Source organism: Juglans regia, chromosome 12, assembly GCF_001411555.2.
Source record: "Juglans regia cultivar Chandler chromosome 12, Walnut 2.0, whole genome shotgun sequence".
NCBI classification, from domain to species: domain Eukaryota; kingdom Viridiplantae; phylum Streptophyta; class Magnoliopsida; order Fagales; family Juglandaceae; genus Juglans; species Juglans regia.
In genome coordinates, this window is record NC_049912.1 from 30,238,364 (window position 1) to 30,257,542 (window position 19,179).

At 38.6% G+C, this 19,179-nt stretch overlaps 3 protein-coding genes across 3 annotated transcripts; 2 read left to right on the forward strand and 1 right to left on the reverse strand.

Annotated features, from left to right (window-relative positions):
• The first annotated feature begins 486 nt into the window (after positions 1 to 486).
• Positions 487 to 7,384, forward strand: LOC108982656 (pumilio homolog 1-like). Its single transcript, XM_018954090.2, has 9 exons — positions 487 to 1,530; positions 2,378 to 3,927; positions 4,012 to 4,153; positions 4,246 to 4,353; positions 4,978 to 5,190; positions 5,283 to 5,393; positions 5,788 to 5,982; positions 6,502 to 6,676; positions 6,956 to 7,384. Exons 1-9 carry the CDS (start codon positions 904 to 906, stop codon positions 7,000 to 7,002), a joined length of 3,168 nt encoding a protein of 1,055 aa, XP_018809635.1. The 5' UTR covers positions 487 to 903; the 3' UTR covers positions 7,003 to 7,384.
• An 854-nt stretch (positions 7,385 to 8,238) lies between these two features.
• LOC108982660 lies at positions 8,239 to 14,445 on the forward strand. Its single transcript, XM_018954093.2, has 6 exons — positions 8,239 to 8,970; positions 9,150 to 10,967; positions 11,891 to 12,092; positions 12,189 to 12,385; positions 12,470 to 13,514; positions 14,344 to 14,445. The coding sequence occupies exons 2-5, from the start codon at positions 9,170 to 9,172 to the stop codon at positions 12,544 to 12,546; spliced, it is 2,274 nt and encodes a 757-aa protein (XP_018809638.1). The 5' UTR covers positions 8,239 to 8,970; positions 9,150 to 9,169; the 3' UTR covers positions 12,547 to 13,514; positions 14,344 to 14,445.
• Positions 14,446 to 14,972: 527 nt separating this feature from the next.
• Positions 14,973 to 17,314, reverse strand: LOC108982661 (L-type lectin-domain containing receptor kinase S.4-like). Its single transcript, XM_018954094.2, is given in 2 exon segments — positions 14,973 to 15,106; positions 15,109 to 17,314. Coding segments are annotated over 2 exon segments (2,025 nt in total). The 5' UTR covers positions 17,021 to 17,314; the 3' UTR covers positions 14,973 to 14,993.
• Positions 17,315 to 19,179: the final 1,865 nt, after the last annotated feature.

Sequence of the window (19,179 nt, forward strand, 5' to 3'; positions counted from 1 at the left end):
ATACAATACGAGAATAAATCATATTGTTCCAAACAATCATATTTTTTATGATAAGCACACACACATATATATCTAGGGATTGAAATATTAATTTTACAATTGTCATATTATTCGTTCAAGTGAGATGTCAAATGAATTCTATGTTTGAGTTTCGTTCGAACGATCCATCGTTTAAATTTTCTATTTAATATTTTTCGAGTCACAGATTTTCTGTCGACCTAATCCTGCGCTCTATATTTCAAGCCTCATCGAAAATCTACTTAAAAATCGTAATAGCACCTCATCAAATCGAATAATCAAATCATAGGGCTTCAAAAATAAACGAGACTCCACTTACACAAGACTGATAAATATAAAAACTATATCGATATGTATTAAAGGAAGATAAAAGTAAAAAAACCTAACCAAACCAACAAACCGGCATTTAATCATAACAATAAAACCCTAAAAGACGTCTTGTAAGAACAAATCGCATTGGAGTTAATCCCAGCCGTTCGTCCCAATATCCAACCGCCCAGATTCATCCACTGCTTGTGCTTATCACTCCCGTCTACTCCACTGCACTGTCTTCCCCTCCCTTGCTCACCATTTCTCTCTCTGAAAATGGCCAAAGGCATAACCAATTATGCTCGCTCTAGACTCTGATCTCTACCTGTTTGAGTAAACTCCAAACAAGGAGTTCAAAGTCCATACTCTTACACACCCAAAACAGTTCTCTTGCTCTTTTTTCATTACTGCTAAAGTTCGAGCTTGGGGTTTGTGATCTTTAGCACAAAAGTAACATCCTTTTCTATTTTTTTATTTTTTGCGAGAAATCGATTTGATTTTCAGCAATATAGAGCTGATTCTTTGCTCAAAGTTACAATCTTTTAGCAGTTTCGGTCTGCCTATTTCACTCATGTGATGGTCACCGATACTTATTCAAAGATGGCGCCTGATGTTTCAGTGAGATCAGTGCTCAAAAACAACGATTATGACGAGGATTTGGGGGTGTTGATGAGGGAGCAAAGACGGCAACAGGAGGAGTTCACAGACAGAGAGAAGGAACTCGGTATGTACCGAAGTGGGTCGGCCCCACCAACGGTCGAGGGCTCGCTGAGCGCTGTGGGGGGATTATTCGATGCCTCGGGGGTAGTGGGTTTCAAGAAAAACAGTGGGCAAGGGCCGGTGAGCGAGGATGAACTTCGGGCTGACCCCATGTACGTAAATTATTACCATTCGAATGTGAATCTGAACCCACGGCTGCCGCCGCCGCTGCTGTCGAAGGAGGAGAGGCGGTTTGCACATCGGTTGAGTGACGGCGGCGCGGGCCCGGCGGTGGGAGGAATCGGTGATAGGAGGAGAGTGAGTAGAGGTAATGAAGAGAGTAGGAACGGGGATGGGAATCGGTCGCTATTTTCGGTGCAGCCAGGGTATGGTAGAAAGGAGGAGAATGGGAAGGGTACAGCGGAGTGGGCTGGCGATGGGTTAATTGGCTTGCCTGGTTTGGGGCTAGGGAGCGGGCAGAAGAGTATTGCAGAGATCATTCAGGTGAACTTAGACGGTGATATGTAATTTGTTTGGTTCGGTTTCTTTGTTCATTAGTTTTGGATGCTTTTAAAGATTTTAAGGCGACGCTTTGTTGTCTGAACTCTAAAGTTCCCATCTTGGAGCTCATATTTCTTTCTCGGTCTAGCTTTGTTTTTGCATTGTTCATCGGTAATTTGTTTGACAGTATATACTTAAAAAAAAATTTGTTTGACAGTATATGCTTGGTAGAGTAAATCATTTTAATTTAAACTTCTGTGTTCTATTGAAGATCGTTTGGTTAATATAACTTTTATCAGCTGATTCATGCTATCGTGTAATTATTGAATCGTTAAAGTTCTTGTAATCATCCATATTTGATCACCCTAAAAGAAGTTAGTTTCTCCTACTGTAGGCTTACATATAGATATTTCAGTGGTTGCTCTATATTTCTCGTTTGTATCTGCTTCTCTTTTTTCTTCACCAACTGCGTTTTCTTTTATGATGTAGAAGGATGTGCCGTTAGTTATTCATGCTAAGGTATAAACTTTAGTGCCCCTGTTCTTTGGGTAAATGTTGGTGGTATCTCAGAACCTTCAGAGAAGTAATTGGTTCATAATTTGGAGAGGCACCTAATTGAAAGAATGATATATCCTTTGTGAGGGCTGAAATTGAAAAAAATAGTGCAACTGGATTCAAAACTGATTTGCACAAACTTGTTTTCCTACCCATAAGAGGTACTTGGTTTACTTGATATGTACATTTATGTGTGCCCTGATTCACTTATGACATGTGCTATATCTTTGGAAAACTTCAGCTGGTTTTTCCCTGCTAAATGCTGCTGCCTTTATGGCTTTTGTTCTCATTGCAGGAGGATATACATACATCATCTGTCTCTAGGCACCCATCTCGCCCTGGCAGCCGAAATGCATTTGATAATGGTGTTGAGACTTCAGAATCCCATTTTGCTCATTTGCACCATGAATTGGCGTCTATGGATGCTTTGCATTCTGGTGGGCATAAGCAAGGGATTTCAGGGTCACAAAATGTTGGTGCATCAGCTTCTCATACATATGCTTCTGCCTTAGGTGCCTCCTTGTCGAGGAGCAGCACACCTGACCCTCAACTTGTGGCTAGGGCACCAAGCCCTCGTATTCCACCTGTCGGAGGAGGGAGGGCCAGCTCATTGGATAAAAGAAGTTTTAGTGGATCAGACTCATTCAATGGTGTCTCACCTGGTTTCAATGACTCTACTGATCATCTGGTTGCTACTTTGTCTGGAATGAACCTGTCAGCAAATGGTTTGGGAGACAATTCAAGGTCAGAACTGCAACATGAAAGTGATGCTCACCGTGACCTATTCAATTTGGAGGGCGAGAAGGATCATATAAAACAACATTCATACTTAAACAAGTCTGAATCTGCGCATTTTCATCTGGGCCCCCATTCAGCTAAAGGATCATATCCAAACATTGGTAATAGCAGTGGGGTTGAGATGGATCTGAACAATTTATTGAAGGCTGATAAGAAAATAGAACTCCATAAACATGTTGTATCATCTGCTAACTCTTACTTGAAAGGACCATCTACACCAACTTTCAATGGCCGAGGAAGCTCACCTTCTCACAATCAGAATTCGGAAAATATGAATTCCCCATTTCAAAACTATGGCTTGAGTGGGTATACCATTGATCCTTCATCGCCATCGATGATGGCTAGCCAGCTTGGGATTGCTAATTTGCCACCATTATTTGAAAATCCTACTGCTGCATCTGCATTGGGCCTTAGTGGCATGGGCTCTAGAGTATTTGGAGGTCTGTCTTTAGGACCAAATTTGTTGGCAGCAGCAGATTTGCAGAATATTAGCAGATTGACAAATCACACTGCTGGAAGTGCCCTTCAGGTGCCACTGATGGACCCGTTGTATCTTCAGTACTTGAGATCAAACGAGTATGCTGCTGCGCAGGTTGCTGCCCTTAATGACACAGCAATGGATAGAGAATGTATGGGTAATTCATACCTGAATATAATCGAAGCCCAGAAAGCTTATTTGGGGGCATTGCTTTCACCTCAGAAGTCACACTTAGGTATTCCTTACCTTGGTAAATCTGCTGGCTTGAATCATGGTTATTACGGAAATCCAGCATTAGGTCTTGGGATGTCATATGCTGGAAGCCCATTGGCTGGTCCTCTTCTTCCCGGCTCCCCTATTGGATCAGGCAGTCCTGTCCGGCACAGTGAGCGAAACATGCGTTTTCCTGGCATGAGGAATTTAGCTGGGGGTGTCATGGGTGCTTGGCAGTCAGAAGTCGGCGGTGACTTGGATGAAACTCTTGCAGCCACTTTACTAGATGAGTTTAAGAGCAATAAAACTAAATCTTTTGAACTTTCAGAAATTGCAGGAAATGTTGTTGAGTTCAGGTATACACGTGTTAAAATTTGTAATCTGTTACCTATTGTAGACCTTCAAATTTCAATTTTCTCATATAATATATTCTTGAACAGTGCCGATCAGTATGGTAGTCGATTTATTCAACAGAAACTTGAAACTGCCACAGCTGAAGAGAAAAACATGGTTTTTGATGAAATTATGCCCCAAGCACTTTCATTAATGACTGATGTCTTTGGTAATTATGTGATTCAGAAGGTAATTTTGTCTACTGATTTGCCTTGTCTCTTGTATTCTTTATTATCTAAAGTGCCAAATTATTAAGCCTCACAGTTATTATTTTGTTTCAGTTTTTTGAGCATGGAACCACGTCCCAAATAAGAGAACTGGCTGACCAGCTCAATGGTCACGTGCTGACCCTTAGCCTTCAAATGTATGGCTGCCGGGTTATCCAGAAGGTATGGTCATTCAATTGACCTGGCATAAAGTTTTCAGTGCATCATTCATATTTGCTTATCTCGGTTTTCTTACTTAGTCTTTGGTAGTGGTATCTACTACCTTGCATCAACGTGTTGAAGAGAGGCTTAATGTTCTATTATAATATTCTTAGGTAATTTGAGAAACTGTTAAGATTCTCATTGGAGTTAATGCTGACATTCACCTTCTTAAGTAGTGGGAACTATTATAAAGCTGGCCTTTGAGAATGGTGAATAAGACATTCCTTTTTTGAAAAGTCTTAAGACTGTCCAGGAATCATCTAATCCTAATAACTTTGAAGCAGCTGGAGGCACGAAAGAGAGATTTAGGCTCTCATAACTGCCCTTAGGTTTAGGTGTGTTGAACTAGGCAAATGCATTCTTTGTTTTCCAAATGTTACACGTGATAATGCATTATATCATATACCGAATCTGCATTTTTAGGCAGTCATTTCTTTTCTAAGCTTGTTAGGGATATAAAAATTCAAAATCTCTTTTGCCAGCATGTCTCTAATTATATCCTAATGCTGATTGCTGAGTACTGGTGCTTTTGACCTTCACTTAAAATGGTGTTTCAGGGTTTACATTCTGTTTTCTATTCTTCAGGCTATAGAAGTTGTTGATCTGGATCAGCAGACTAAAATGGTCAAGGAGCTGGATGGTCATGTTATGCGTTGTGTACGCGATCAAAATGGGAACCATGTCATCCAGAAGTGTATTGAATGCATACCTGAAGATGCCATCCAGTTTATTGTTTCAACATTTTATGATCAAGTTGTGACTCTTTCTACTCATCCATATGGCTGTCGTGTCATACAGGTAAAGGTTCTGTTTTTGTAGGTGGATACTTGTGTGTGGTGCTAAACAGGGAAGAATTCTATTGCTGAAGTGCTATAAATTTCATATGACAGAGAATCCTGGAGCATTGCGATGATGCTAAAACACAGCAAATAATGATGGATGAGGTTTTGAGGTCTGTTATCATGTTGGCTCAAGACCAATATGGGAATTACGTCGTACAGGTTTGTTGTACATCTATGAAGCTTGTTGCATGCTGTTGCAATTTGAAATAATCTGGGTTCACTTATGTTGATTATATTGATATGAATTTATTTTCCAGTCAAATTAAATTCAACTCCTTCAATAAAAGGTGGGGATTTTAGACATTACTGAGAAAGAGAATAAAAAAAGTTTTATATGTTACCTGTCTCTAGTTTGACAGGAACTCAGTATCAAATTCTTAATTTATAGTTGCCTCAGATGACAGTCATATATTTCGCACCACTTTAACTCAGTTGTTCTATGAAGTGTTTTGACTACTGCTGCTTTCTTAAAAATATTATTTGGCTTTAGTTTAACCCAGATTTAAATTTACTTATCAAAAAGTGTTTTGACTGCTTGCATCTAATTTTACAGCATGTGCTGGAGCATGGCAAGCCACATGAACGTTCAGCTATCATAAATAAATTAACTGGTCAGATTGTCCAAATGAGCCAGCAGAAATTTGCCTCCAATGTTATCGAAAAATGTTTAAGCTTTGGAACTCAAACAGAACGCCAGACACTTGTTAATGAGATGCTTGGTTCCACTGATGAAAATGAGCCCCTCCAGGTTTGTTAATTGCTAAGTGCTTCCAATGATCAAATATGCTAAAGCCTTTTGAAGCTTTTTCCAACATATATTTTCTTTGATCTGATTAAGTCCTAAATATTTATCTTCCTGTTCTCTTGAATAGAATAGAACAGCACCCAGTGCTGCCTGTCATCCCTCTCCTAAAATTATTCCATTGGGGATGAGATAACATGACCCTGTGCTTTTTGATTTATGGGGCCAGGGCCAATTGTGCTAGTTTGAATTGTTAACCTAGATTGTTGAAGGTTTCTATTGATAAAAGCTAAGGGTGTTTGATGTGTCTTTTGACATCTCCAAAGCTTCATCGCGAGTGTCCTTGCAGCTATTGCCATGCTCTCTCTCTCTCCCCCCCCCCCATCCTTGTATGGTTTTATCAGTATGCAAACTATGTTCTTTTTTACTTGCTGATTTTTTTGATATTGGTTTTTACCATGTGTCAACTTTTCTAACACTCTCCTCTTTTTTTATTTGGTTTTTGGGTTCTTCCTTGGTGGATAGGTGATGATGAAAGATCAGTTTGCAAATTATGTTGTACAGAAAGTGTTGGAAACTTGTGATGACCAGCAACTTGAACTGATACTTAACCGAATAAAGGTCCATCTGAATGCTCTTAAGAAGTATACATATGGGAAGCATATAGTTGCGCGTGTGGAGAAACTTGTTGCAGCTGGAGGTATTTTTGTTATTCTGCTATTTACTTATACACGGCGAGAATAAAATAATCTGTTTGCTTTAGTTTTTCTTCACCCATTATTTTTAAAAGGTTCATTGCTTGGCAATTGATTTGAGCGTTGGTGAGCAACTGATATTTTTAGTTATATATTTAGTATTTTACTTGCCTACTCAGTTTAAAAGTTTAGATTCTTGTAAATTTAGGTGAATTAATGTTTTACCTTAAATGCTTAATTAGCATGTAAAAGCTTTCTAACTGGCTGCTTAAATCTTTTTGCAGAGAGGAGGATTAGCATTATGAATCCGCATCCTGCTCAGATGGCATAGGAAACAGAGTTATTGTACAGCTAACTGAGGATAGTATGAGCACCCTAGCTATTTCATTTTCATCTTATATCTACTAGTGGCTCGTTCTATCTTTTCATATAGATGGGAGCCGATTGAAAATAAAAATTGGTGCTTGTACTTAAAACTGTACATTGTTAGTTTGAGGATATACCTAGAAACGGGCAAGTTGAGGCCCCCCCCGGTGGTGAACGTACCTGATGCCCGCTGCAGAGAAGATAAAAATTAGTGTACGAGTTTTTAATGTGTAAAAAGGGATGAGAGCGCGGATTTGGAGCCGCTACTGTACAAAATATTACTAGAAATTTTCTGAAGTATGGAATTTGATTATTGTCTTTAATTTAAAGAACCTTTTCCCCCACTCATATGGCTGTGGCATGTGTTGTGCCGTTTGATATGATGCTAGTTATGCTTTGGCTAAACTTTGCCTCTATATTGTCATCAATTGGTAGGTGGTTTGGATCGAATGTGGTGAGTGATTTCATGCCCAAGTTGATTTTTTTATTCTGTAATACTTGCGAGGCGGTACCTAAACCAGGTTATTGATCTTCTAGACTTGCCTTTAGTTTACGTTTCAATGATCTGCATAAAAAACTAGTAAAGATAGGTTTTTATGGTTACCCTAAACCAAGTAGGCTTTTAGGATGCAAAATGCGGAGGAGGGAATTTGAAGTGGGTTGAGCTGAAGAGAGAACTTGTGTATCTGTTTTTAAGTTTTCCATAAATATCAAACTCTAATCCCTACGACATGGCAAAACTTGAATCATAAATTCCGTGGACGTCATTGATAACAATGCCGGTAAACATAGACTATACCTGCTTAAATCATCCGTCGGTTAGGAGGGCAAAACGTTATAGCATACCGAGGACTCGAGGAGCCCTTACATCATTGCATGTCTTAAGCGCCGTAGAGATATCGTATGCATAACTACGGGTATTGGAGCAAATGGCCTTGAAAATACGAGCAACCGCCGTTGGCTTGCAGTTCTTTGGATTCTCGAAAATGAGTCATTGTACAGTTGAATAAATCTGCTTCACACACTACTGTGTGAAGCAGCCCCAGCACACTTAACGTGCTGGGGTGAAAAAAAAAAAAAAACTATGTGAAGTGTGTGGAGAGTGTGATGAATAGTAGAGTGTGATATAGCATATTATTGTTCCCATACCAGCACAGTTACATATTTATTTTTCATTTTCTGGCCGAGTTGCATTTTGGGTTAAAGCTTGCGAGAAAGTTCATTCTCTCTCTCTAGCACAAAAGAGAGAGAGAGAGTTCATTGCGTTTGATATCAAATGCATCCATTTACGATGAAAATCATAACCATGCGTGCAGTTCGTTCGTCAGATTGTTATTTAGGTTAGCTCCAAAAGCATGAAACCCTTCACCACAAAGAATCAGAATTCTTTGATCTCAGTTAAAACTTAATCCGGTTCAAAAATAGACGTAACTCTTATTAGCCCTAATAGTTCAGTTTCATAATCAAACCCTACCCTTCTGTTTGTTCCTTGGGAAAATCTTTCCTTGTCCCCATTATTCCAAGAACCGGCCAAAAGAACCCGTACCGGCGTACTCCCCGAATAAAATGTAAGCAATTTCAATAAATAACAATAAATTGGATTTGTTACTTTTCGGGAGGGAAAAACCATACCCCCCGCTGAGAAGAATCTCCGGTTGGCGGTCGGTCTGGATATGATCGGCCTCGCCGGCTCTCCAGTTAGGTTAGGTAACCGGAAGTCTCGGTTTTGCCCACCTCAAGACCGGTCCATAAAGCTTTGACCCCGTTTTAACCGGTCACCCGATTAAACCGAGCAAATTAAAAAGTAAACTCAACCGGCTAACAGCTGCCCTAACCGGTTCATCCGGTTATACATTCACGGTTTATAAACCCCCGACTCTCCTAACTCGGTTCTCTCACCTGCTCTCGACGGCTTTAGAAGAACCCAAAATAAGTAAGCTCTCTCGCTCTGTTCATGTTGTTTTTGAATTGCGTGTGCTTTTTGGATTTTTAATTTTAAGTCCAAAATATTATATTGGTGTTAATTTTATTTTACATTTTTGTTTGTTTGTTTTTTCTGCATATTTTAGTTTGTTTCTTTCTCTTAGTATCAACTTCTATCAATTTCCACAGTTGTTAATAAGGTTGCTTAAATGGCTTCGAGTCTGGAACCAATGCCTATAACATCCCAAAAACACGACCCGGCATGGAAGCATTGTCAAATGTTTAAGAATGGGGAAAGGGTGCAGCTCAAATGTATATATTGTGGCAAACTGTTTAAGGGTGGCGGGATTCATAGGATCAAGGAACATCTGGCTGGTCATAAGGGTAATGCCTCTACTTGTATAAGAGTTCCACCTGATGTTCGGGTCTTAATGCAAGAGAGTTTAGATGGGGTTGTGGTGAAGAAGAGGAGGAAGCAGAAAATTGAGGAGACCATTTTGAATGTTAATCCAATTTCTAGTGAAATGGATGCTGTTGCTAATCACTGTGAAGAAAGTACCGGGCTTCAGTTGACTGCAGTTTTGGAGACACCTGAACCGAAGTCCAGTTTGTTAGTGAATCTGGAAGGAACAAGTAATAGGAGTGGAGAGAGAAGGAAGAGGGAGAGAGGTAAGAATTCTTTGACAAATGCGGCAATTGCTGATGTTGGAGCTCTTACTGACAGTGTTGCATTAGGTTCAAAAAGGGTGAATACTCTTGTTCATATGGCAATAGGACGGTTTTTGTTTGATATAGGAGCACCTCTGAATGCTGTGAACTCGGTTTATTTCCAACCTATGATTGATGCAATTGCTTCGGGTGGATCTGCGGTTTTGCCACCCTCATATCATGATCTTCGGGGTTGGATTTTGAAAAATTCAGTTGAAGAAATGAAGAATGAGACTGAGAAGTACAAGGCAACATGGGCGAGGACAGGTTGTTCTGTTTTGGTCGACCATTGTTGCACAGAATCAGGTAGAAATTTGCTAAGTTTCTTTGTTTATTGTCCTGAAGGAACAGTGTTTTTGAGATCCGAGGATGTATCTGACATCTCAAAGTCATCGGATGCTTTGTATGAATTGTTCAGGCAGGTGGTGGAAGAAGTTGGAGTAAAAAATGTGCTGCAAGTTATAAATAACGGGGAAGAGCAATACACATTTGCCGGCAGGAGGCTGACTGATACTTTCCCTACTCTGTATTGGACTCCCTGTGCAACTTGTTGCATAGATTTGATACTTGAGGATTTCGGCAATCTTGAGTGGATAAATGTGGTAATTGAACAGGCTAGATCTATTTCGAAATTTGTATACAATCATAGCTTGATTCTGAATATGGTGAGAAGGTATACTTTTGGCAATGATATCATAGAACGGGGAGTCACTCACTCTGCTACAAACTTTGCCGCATTGAAACGAATGGTTGATCTTAAACACAATTTACAGGCAATGGTAACTTCACAGGAGTGGATGGACTGCCCACATTCAAAGAAAACTGAGGGCTTAGCAATGTTAGATTTTCTAACTAGTCAGTCATTTTGGTCCTCGTGCATTCTGATAGTCCGTTTAACATATCCTCTCTTGCGACTTCTGAGAATAGTTAATAGTGAGAAGAGACCTGCCATGGGATATGTTTATGCAGGAATGTATCGTGCAAAAGAAACAATTAAGAAAGAACTTCTTAAAAGAGAGGATTATATGGTCTACTGGAATATTATAGATCACAGGTGGGAACAACATCGGCAGCTTCCTCTTCATGCTGCAGGCTTCTACCTTAACCCAGAGTTCTTTTATAGTGTTGAAGGGGACATGCACAATGAGATTCTGTCAGGGATGTTTGATTGCATAGAAAGATTGGTTCCAGATACGAAAGTTCAAGATAAAATAATCAAGGAGATAAACTCATACAAGAATGCTATTGGAGATTTTGGGAGGAAGATGGCAATTAGAGCTAGAGACTCTCTACTTCCGGGTGAGGGTCCATTCTATTAGATTGAATTTTTTGTCCCCCCTTCAGATGCAATGTTATGACTTTGTCTCTGCTAATATACTTGCAATCTATAAAAATCTTAGCAGTGTAAAGAAGTTCATAATCATGCTCGGTCATGCATAGAGCAAGCCTGTTGAGTAGGAATAAAAAAGATGCTCATACATATGGCATGAATGACCGTCTAGGAGCATTTGTAGGCAAGGTCTCCTTGTATATCATGAAATCACTCCAAAGTAGGGCTGGTAATTCGTGTTACTCGGATTGTGTAAAGTTGGGTTCGAAATTCTAAGGGGAGGTTTGGATAGTGAGTTGTGATGAAATGAGATGAGATGAAAGTTGAATAAACTATTGTTAGAATATAATTTTTTAATATAATTTTTATTTTGAGATTTGAAAAAGTTGAATTATTTATTGTATTTTGTGTAGAAGTTTAAGAAAGTTGTAATGATTAGATGAGATGAGTTGAGAAGATCTCTCAATCCAAACAACCCCTAATTGTATATGAGTCAAAGCCCTAGACCATAATCTGCTAATTTCATGTTGGGATCATGTCGATACAGAACTTGTCAACTCTAATTGTCTGGTGTCAAGTTAGGGTCGTATGTGAGTTAACCGTAGTTGGACTTATTTGATTATATAGGTTAGACCTCCTCAACCTAGTTCGCTAATTTTGTATTAAATTCGTGGGTTGTGTCAAACTTGCAAACCACCCTAATAAGGATTGCACTATTGGCATTCATGGAGGTGGAAACTTCCATCAATCACGCATGGGTCAAATACTTCCCCTTCTCATCTTTCATGTATTTCAGAAGCAAAATTTCATTGTCATTAGTCTTCTGTTTAGATTTTTGTCTTATTGAGTTTATACCCATCCAGTCTTTTTCTCACCTATGTAATTTGATCAGCTGAGTGGTGGTCAACTTATGGAGGTGGTTGCCCGAACTTGGCACGTCTTGCCATTCGTATTCTCAGTCAAACTTGCAGTTCAATTAGTGGTAAGCAGAATGGTATTCCTGTCGAACAAATATATGACACAAGGAACTACCTAGAGCGTCAACGCCTTAGCGACCTTGTCTTTGTTCGTCACAACTTGCGACTTGGACAAATGTGAGTCAAACCTGGTGGACCTACTATATGTGTAAATGTTGGTGCACAATTTTTGGAAGGGTGAAGTCTTATTTTTTTGGCTTCTACTTTCTACAGGGTTGGTATGAGCAAAGAACACGATTATATTGACCCCATATCATTCGACTGCATTGATGTTGTTGAAGACTGGACCACGGGAAAGGACATCAGTGTGGATGACTATGGGAGCATGGATTGGACGTCAGTTGATCCACCTTCCAGCAGCACAACACTTTTAGGGTCTTCAAATGATGAAGCTGAAGACTTGGGTGCAGGTCATTTTAGATCCTTGAATGTGAAAACATCATCAAAGAGTTTTTAAATCAATGTGTCATGTTTTTTTTATAATCAATTTGCAGGGTTCGATGACCATGAGATTTTTAACAGAGACAAAGAAGTCGAGGAAAATAATGATGACATTATGGTGCACCATTAGAATAGGATACAACAAACTCCATTTTTATCCAGAGAGTCCATGTTGATAACTTGTTACCTCCTGCAGGATGATCAAGCACAGAAGATTATGCAAGTAAATGTGCATGTTTATTATGCCTCCAAGCACAAGTAGGTAGTCATCATGTTAGAGATAGAGCAATGTTGCTGATAACTAGAAGCATGTAGTTGTATAGTTTAAGATGCTTTTGTACATCTCATCTCTTCCGGAGTTGAATTTCAAAATTGTTAAAGCTTTTTAAACACAGTGCGAAGCTGTATATGTACTGAAGATATAGATACCTTGTGAAGTAATGTGATTTTTCTTCTTTCTTTTGCATGGAGCATTGCTGGTGATATCTGAAAAATTCATATTTTATTACTTCCATACCAACTTTATGAAGTCGGGCATGAAGCAATCCTACTGGTCATCTCTCTCTCTATCTAGGACCATAACTATGAAAGGTCATCACATTTTTATCACAATCTTGACCCCTGTTCTTTTCAGCTTGCCCTTTCATTGCAGTGATCACATCTCCTGGATGGTATCATCTTTATTCTCCATTATACATGAGCAAACTGTTCGTAGCTGCTGGTTATATTGACTGTACATATAGCTTAAATTGATTTTCTGTTTTAATATTCTGCACTTGGTTTTGGTAATATCCAGTGTTTGGTGCACTGATGCAGTTACATTTGCTTTCGTTAGGTTTTGAGGTGGAAACATTAGCAAAGAAAGGAAACATTATGACTTTTTTTTTTTTTTTTTCATTTTTCTTTTCAATATTGAATTGCTCTTAGGCTGTGAGGTTCTTTTAGATCCGTTCGGAAGCTTTATCAATGCATAATTACAACAGAAATATAGCTGAGATATAGGACAGCCGAAGGAGAGAATCGCACCTACATGGTTAATATTAAGAATCAGGGAAGATGAAGCTATGGAGATTTTAGAGCTGAGCTTTGAAGATCAAGGTAAGAGAGTTATACTTAAATTTTTGGCTTCTAACATGAAGGTTTTTTTTTAGAATATACGTTGACAAATTTTAGAAGAAAAAATCTACATAACCTCTTCCTATTCACACAACCTCCACACACAACACTTTTTTTAATTTTTTTTTCTTTTATCAAATATTTAATATATGAATAATGAATAGAAAAATTGAATTAGTTTAAAAAGAATAAACTCAAAAAAATCTTTAAAAAAAAATTTAAAAATTTTAAAAAAGTGTGGTGTGTGGAGGTTGGGAGGTTGTGAAGCATTGCTATTTTAGCTGGCTGCTAATAAGATACTGCCACAAAGTTCATAGATGTGCCCTTGGTATCCAATAGAGAAATCTTTGGAATTCCATCACTCATAGAAATTAGGATAGACTGAAGAAACAATGAAGTTCAAGATTCGAAAGACAGTATGGTTCTTAGTTTGGTCAGATTGTAACTCCTCTGGGACGGTGGCCTCTGGATATTTGCTTTTGCATGCTAAACTTCACGCTATGAAAACATGTAAAATTTGAAGTTCACATGTTAAAAATCTCCGTACATTTTTATCGCATTTATTCTCTATGATTAAGCCAAGAACTGATTAAGACAGTGCGTATGGTATTGTCTAATCTCAGATGTACGTTTGAATATGTGGAGTTGGACCATTTTTCTGTGCTTCTAGTGTTATATTTTGGAATCGACCCCCTCTGCTCCTTTTTTCTTTCCTAGTGCGCTGCTTTATTTGCGTGCATTTGGTGCGCGATTGAATAATATACAGATTGGCATCGTTGGACTGTAAAGTGGAATTATTTGTGTTGTTTAGTTACAGGTTGGACTTTGCAACTTGATTATCAATTTTCGTTTGGTCGTCTTCTGAAGCGACTCTGAATCATGGTTTTCTTCCGGGACCGGATTCTGACGTGGCATATAGATATATCTATTACTTTATTAGAAATCCCAGTAAAAGAACAACAGGCAAAGGTCTACATCGATTGTATGGATGCAACAGTGACCGTTTCATTTACAAGGATGCATTAATCGTGTCTGTATGGACATTTGGATTTGTGTGTTGGAGAGCTTTCTCGACATGTTGTAGTTTGCACATTAAAAAGGCTGCGGTGAAGGAACCCGCCAAGATGCTTGTCACATAAGGATTGATGTCCAGTAATCAACAGGGCATAATGCCTCACATTCTCTGCCCCATGCTAAAAGAATCTTGGGTGACTACGATTATGGTGACAGTTGTATAATTTAGTTAGAGAAGAATGACGTTTGTAAACTGAAGATTAGGATGGTTCTTCCTTGTGATCTCCTCTTTCCTTTCAAAGAAAACACCATTTATCTAGTTGTCATTCCAAGATTTTGTACAGGAGAACGTCTACTTTGGTTGCTGGAAGGTTGCCATCTAAACCATACAGTGTAATTGGGAGTCCAACAAAAAAATCTTGGAACCCTTCTCATGGTTACCTGACCTTACCTCTGCTGGGAAGTGAGAGGTGAGGCCGAACTACCAGCTTCAATATCAGCATCCATATCATCGTTGACCGATGACCGTGTGCTCACTTTCTCAAAGATCGACGATGTTGCACATAATCCTCAAGCTCACCACCACCTTTTTTTTCATCATATGCATCTAGTGCTTCCACAGACTCGGGCAGGGCCACCTCCCCTTCCAAGTACCTCGCCACCTGCCTCATGGTGGGGCGTGCTTTTGGCGAATTGTTGGAACACATTAAGCCTAGTTTAAGAACCACAACAGCCTCAAGCTCATCGAACTCTCCCCCAATCCTTGGGTCTACAACCTCAAGAATTGCTCCTACTCTCCAGTTGTCCCATACCCAATCCACCAATATCAGCTCCTCAGGCAACGCTTTAGGCTCGATGGGTCTTCTACCACATACCACTTCAAGCAACAAAGCACCAAATGCAAACACATCCGAGCTGGTAGTTGGCTTGCCGGTGCGTGTGAGCTCTGGGGCTAGATAACCCAGCGTGCCCACCACCTTGGTGGTGCTTGGATTGGAGCCGTGCTCGTATAACTTAGCAAGACCAAAGTCTCCAAGTCGTCCATTTAGCTCAGAATCCAATAAAACATTGCCAGCCTTGATGTCCCTGTGAATGACAGTTTGCTCCCACTCTTCATGTAAATATAAAAGCCCTGAAGCCACGTCTTTGATGATCTTGAACCTCTGGTCCCAGCTCAGAATTGTTTTGGGCTCATCAAAGAGGTACTTGTCCAAGCTTCCATTAGGCATGAAATCATAAACGAGTAACAGATCGCCTCGCCGCCGACACCATCCTAACAACTGGACCAAGTTTCTATGACGAAGACGACCAATACTGGCAATCTCCGACACGAATTCTCGCAAACCCTGCTTTGATTCATGCGAAATTCGCTTAACAGCGACTTGGGTGTTCGAAGATGGCAGAGTTCCTTTGTAAACTCGACCAAAACCACCAAACCCAAGTAGCTCTTTGTCTCTGAAACTTCTTGTAGCTTTCTTGAGCTCCTTGTAAGAAAATCTATGTGGACCAACATCAAGCTCCCAGGCTTCAACCACATCAGCGTTCTTGATTTTCCTAATGAGGCGAAAAGACAAAACAATCACGAAGATCATCAGTAAAGAAACTGAAACACCAATGATTAGGCTCTTGTGATTCTCTTTAGGCCTTGGGAGCGAAGGAAGATCATCTAATTTGAGAGTTTTGGCTTCTCCATTCATCTTCAAGCTCCAGCCCATGATAAAGTGCGAGCTAGCGAGCAAACCAGTTGAAGAAGAAAATCCAACGTACATGAATTCTTGAAGAAATGGAGATAGGTCCACTTCAAAGGACAGAAGTGTCGATCTCGGTTTCACAGATGAAGGTGAAAGCTTTACATCTAATCGGTTATTTTGGGAATTATATTCTATCCATGCCTGAATTACCTGACCACTCTTCAAATTAAGTTCTTGCAGGGAATTATTACCATCGAAATAAGCGGCCGGAACTGATTTGTTTGATACTAGGCTGTCGATGTCGATGCCAACATGATTGTCGTTGATGTCCTCAAACTCCAAGTCCTGGACGGTGTCGAACTCCACCGCAAATATGTGGTTAGAGAAGTTCCCAACTTCGCTGGCGTTGAGTAGGCCAAGATACTGTCTTGGAAGAGTCCCCAGAAGCTCTTTCGTGGGGGATATTGCGAAGGCAAGGCCATGGCCACCAAGAGTAGCATACTCGGGGACTATGGCGAAAGCAAAGGCGGTGGAGAAGGACAGAGCTTTGCCATCCGTGGAGTTCTTGAATTGGATTGGAAGTGGGTAAAACGCGTGGCCCAGTACTCGCTGCGTTTCGTTTGTTAGCCGAAGTATGCCATTGTCTTGGATTCCTGAAGCTCCATTCAAGCTCATGTTGCTGGCTGCACCTTTGAACCCATTAAAGAAGAGTTCGTCAAACACAGACCTTGCCGGAATTGAGAGAACAGAGAAAACCCATAAAAGCACGAGCCTTTCAGCCATATCTGGGATCAGAATTGAGCTGTGTGAACCTGAGGATGTGCACGTGTGTTATTGCGTGCAGTGGATGAGTTCGTACGAAAATATTTGAAAAACTGCTTCCTTCGCTCGCATTTTCTTTCGATTGGTTGGGAAACAAGGAAAGGGAAAGATAAGAGATTCCTGTATCCAAGGGGGTGAGAAGGAAACCGGTTTCAAGATTACAATTACACTCTACCAAATAAAAGATGTAGGGACGTAGTACAAGGAGGATAAAGTGATTTCTTTTTGTAAAAAAATAAAAAATAAATATATGGAGAAAATGAAAACCATTTAAGTCAACTTTTAGGACAGATTTGGAAGGTGAGATGAGAATTTTATGTTTTGTTTTGAAGTTTAAAATATTATATTTTAATATTATTATTGTTTTAAGATTTGAAAAATATGTATTAGGATTTGAAAAAGTTGAATTATTTATTATATTTTATATGAAATTTTGAAAAAGGTATAATGATGAGATGAGATGAGATGATAATTTTATATTTTATTTTGATTACCAAACCAGCCCTTAATGAAAAATCATTTTAAAAGAATTATGTTCTACAATTTCATGAGCTGATATAATAATAATTAAATTGATTTATAAGACGATCATTTAAGTGAAAAAAATTATTTAAATACATCAACAGATATAATTGAGATGATAAAATAAAAAATAATATATCTCAATTAATATTTACTTACCAGAAAAAAAAAAAAAAAAGAGAGGAAAACATTATATCCACCTCCCCCTATATATATTAACAGCCTGGCCTATGGGGGTACTTTGTGCATGCTATTTATTGTCTTCTTGTATGCGATAGCAGCACGAACTTATTTATTGGGTTAAATAAATTTCCTTTTCTTGTTGCCAATATTCCGTAGATCATAGGAGAATGTCAGCAACTTTTTCTCCATAAATTGTATTAATATCTTTACGAATTTCAAAATATATTTGATTAAAAAAATATAGAAAATTCTCAGATGTTTCTTGCACATCTCATAAATTATGATTTTCTCTAATCAGATCAAAGATTATTCCGAGTTGAAGAACTTGGAAAGAATATCTTTGATTCTTTTCCATGAGCATCTTTTGGAATCTTCAACATTTTCATCAAGATGGACGGAGAAAAGGGATTTCTTGGAGGAAAGTGCAGTAGCCCACTTGATAAGGATGGCATATATAGATAAGGAGACGGATACAGATTGGCCTTGTTAACCCAAAACCGAGTGCCATATGACCCAAAGCCATCAAAATATTACTGAAATCGGTGGTCCGGTGAAAAAGCTCCTTCTGTTTTCTCAAAAGTTGGTTCAAAATTCACGACCAAATTCTATTAAGAAAAAATCTACATAACTTCTTATTATTCATACAACATATTTTTTTTAATTTTTATTAATTTTTTCTTTTATCAAATATTTAATATATGAATAATGAATAGAAGAATTGACTTAATTTAAAAAGAATAAACTCAAAAAATATTTAAAAAAAAATATTAAAAGAATTAAAAATTTAAAAAAATATGATGTATGGAGGTTATAAAGTTGTGTAGCATTGCTTTTCTATTAATATGACTCGAAAGATATATCTATGGTTTCAGCTTTCGTGGCGAAGGGTCTTACGGGGGGGAAGATATCGTGCATAAAGTCAACAACTGTTACTTCAGCCTTCTGTTCATTCCTTTGATAAAAGGGAAAGTGGGAAAGTCTTATTGCAAGCGATTTCGTTATTCTAATAGAGAATCAATTACAGCGTAGCAACACTACCAAAGTACACTGACTCAGTCAGTGGGTGGGCAATTTAGGCTTTGTTTGGATTTAGAAACCATCTCACCTTGATTCATCTCATCTTATTTTATTATTATATTTTTTTAAAATTTTCACACAAAATATAATAAACAATTCAACTTTTTTAAATCCTAATTATATTTTCACATTATTTTTTTAACACTTCTAAATATTTTTAAAAAAAGAAAAAAATTTACAATATTATTAAACAATATTTTCTTAATCACTATACAAAAAAAAACTAAAAAAAAAAAAATTAGAACATGATAAATGCACGGAATCCCTATCATTTTTCTTAAAAAAAATATACAACTGTCACCCCCTTAAACTGCTTTGTTGGGTCGTTTATTAGGAGA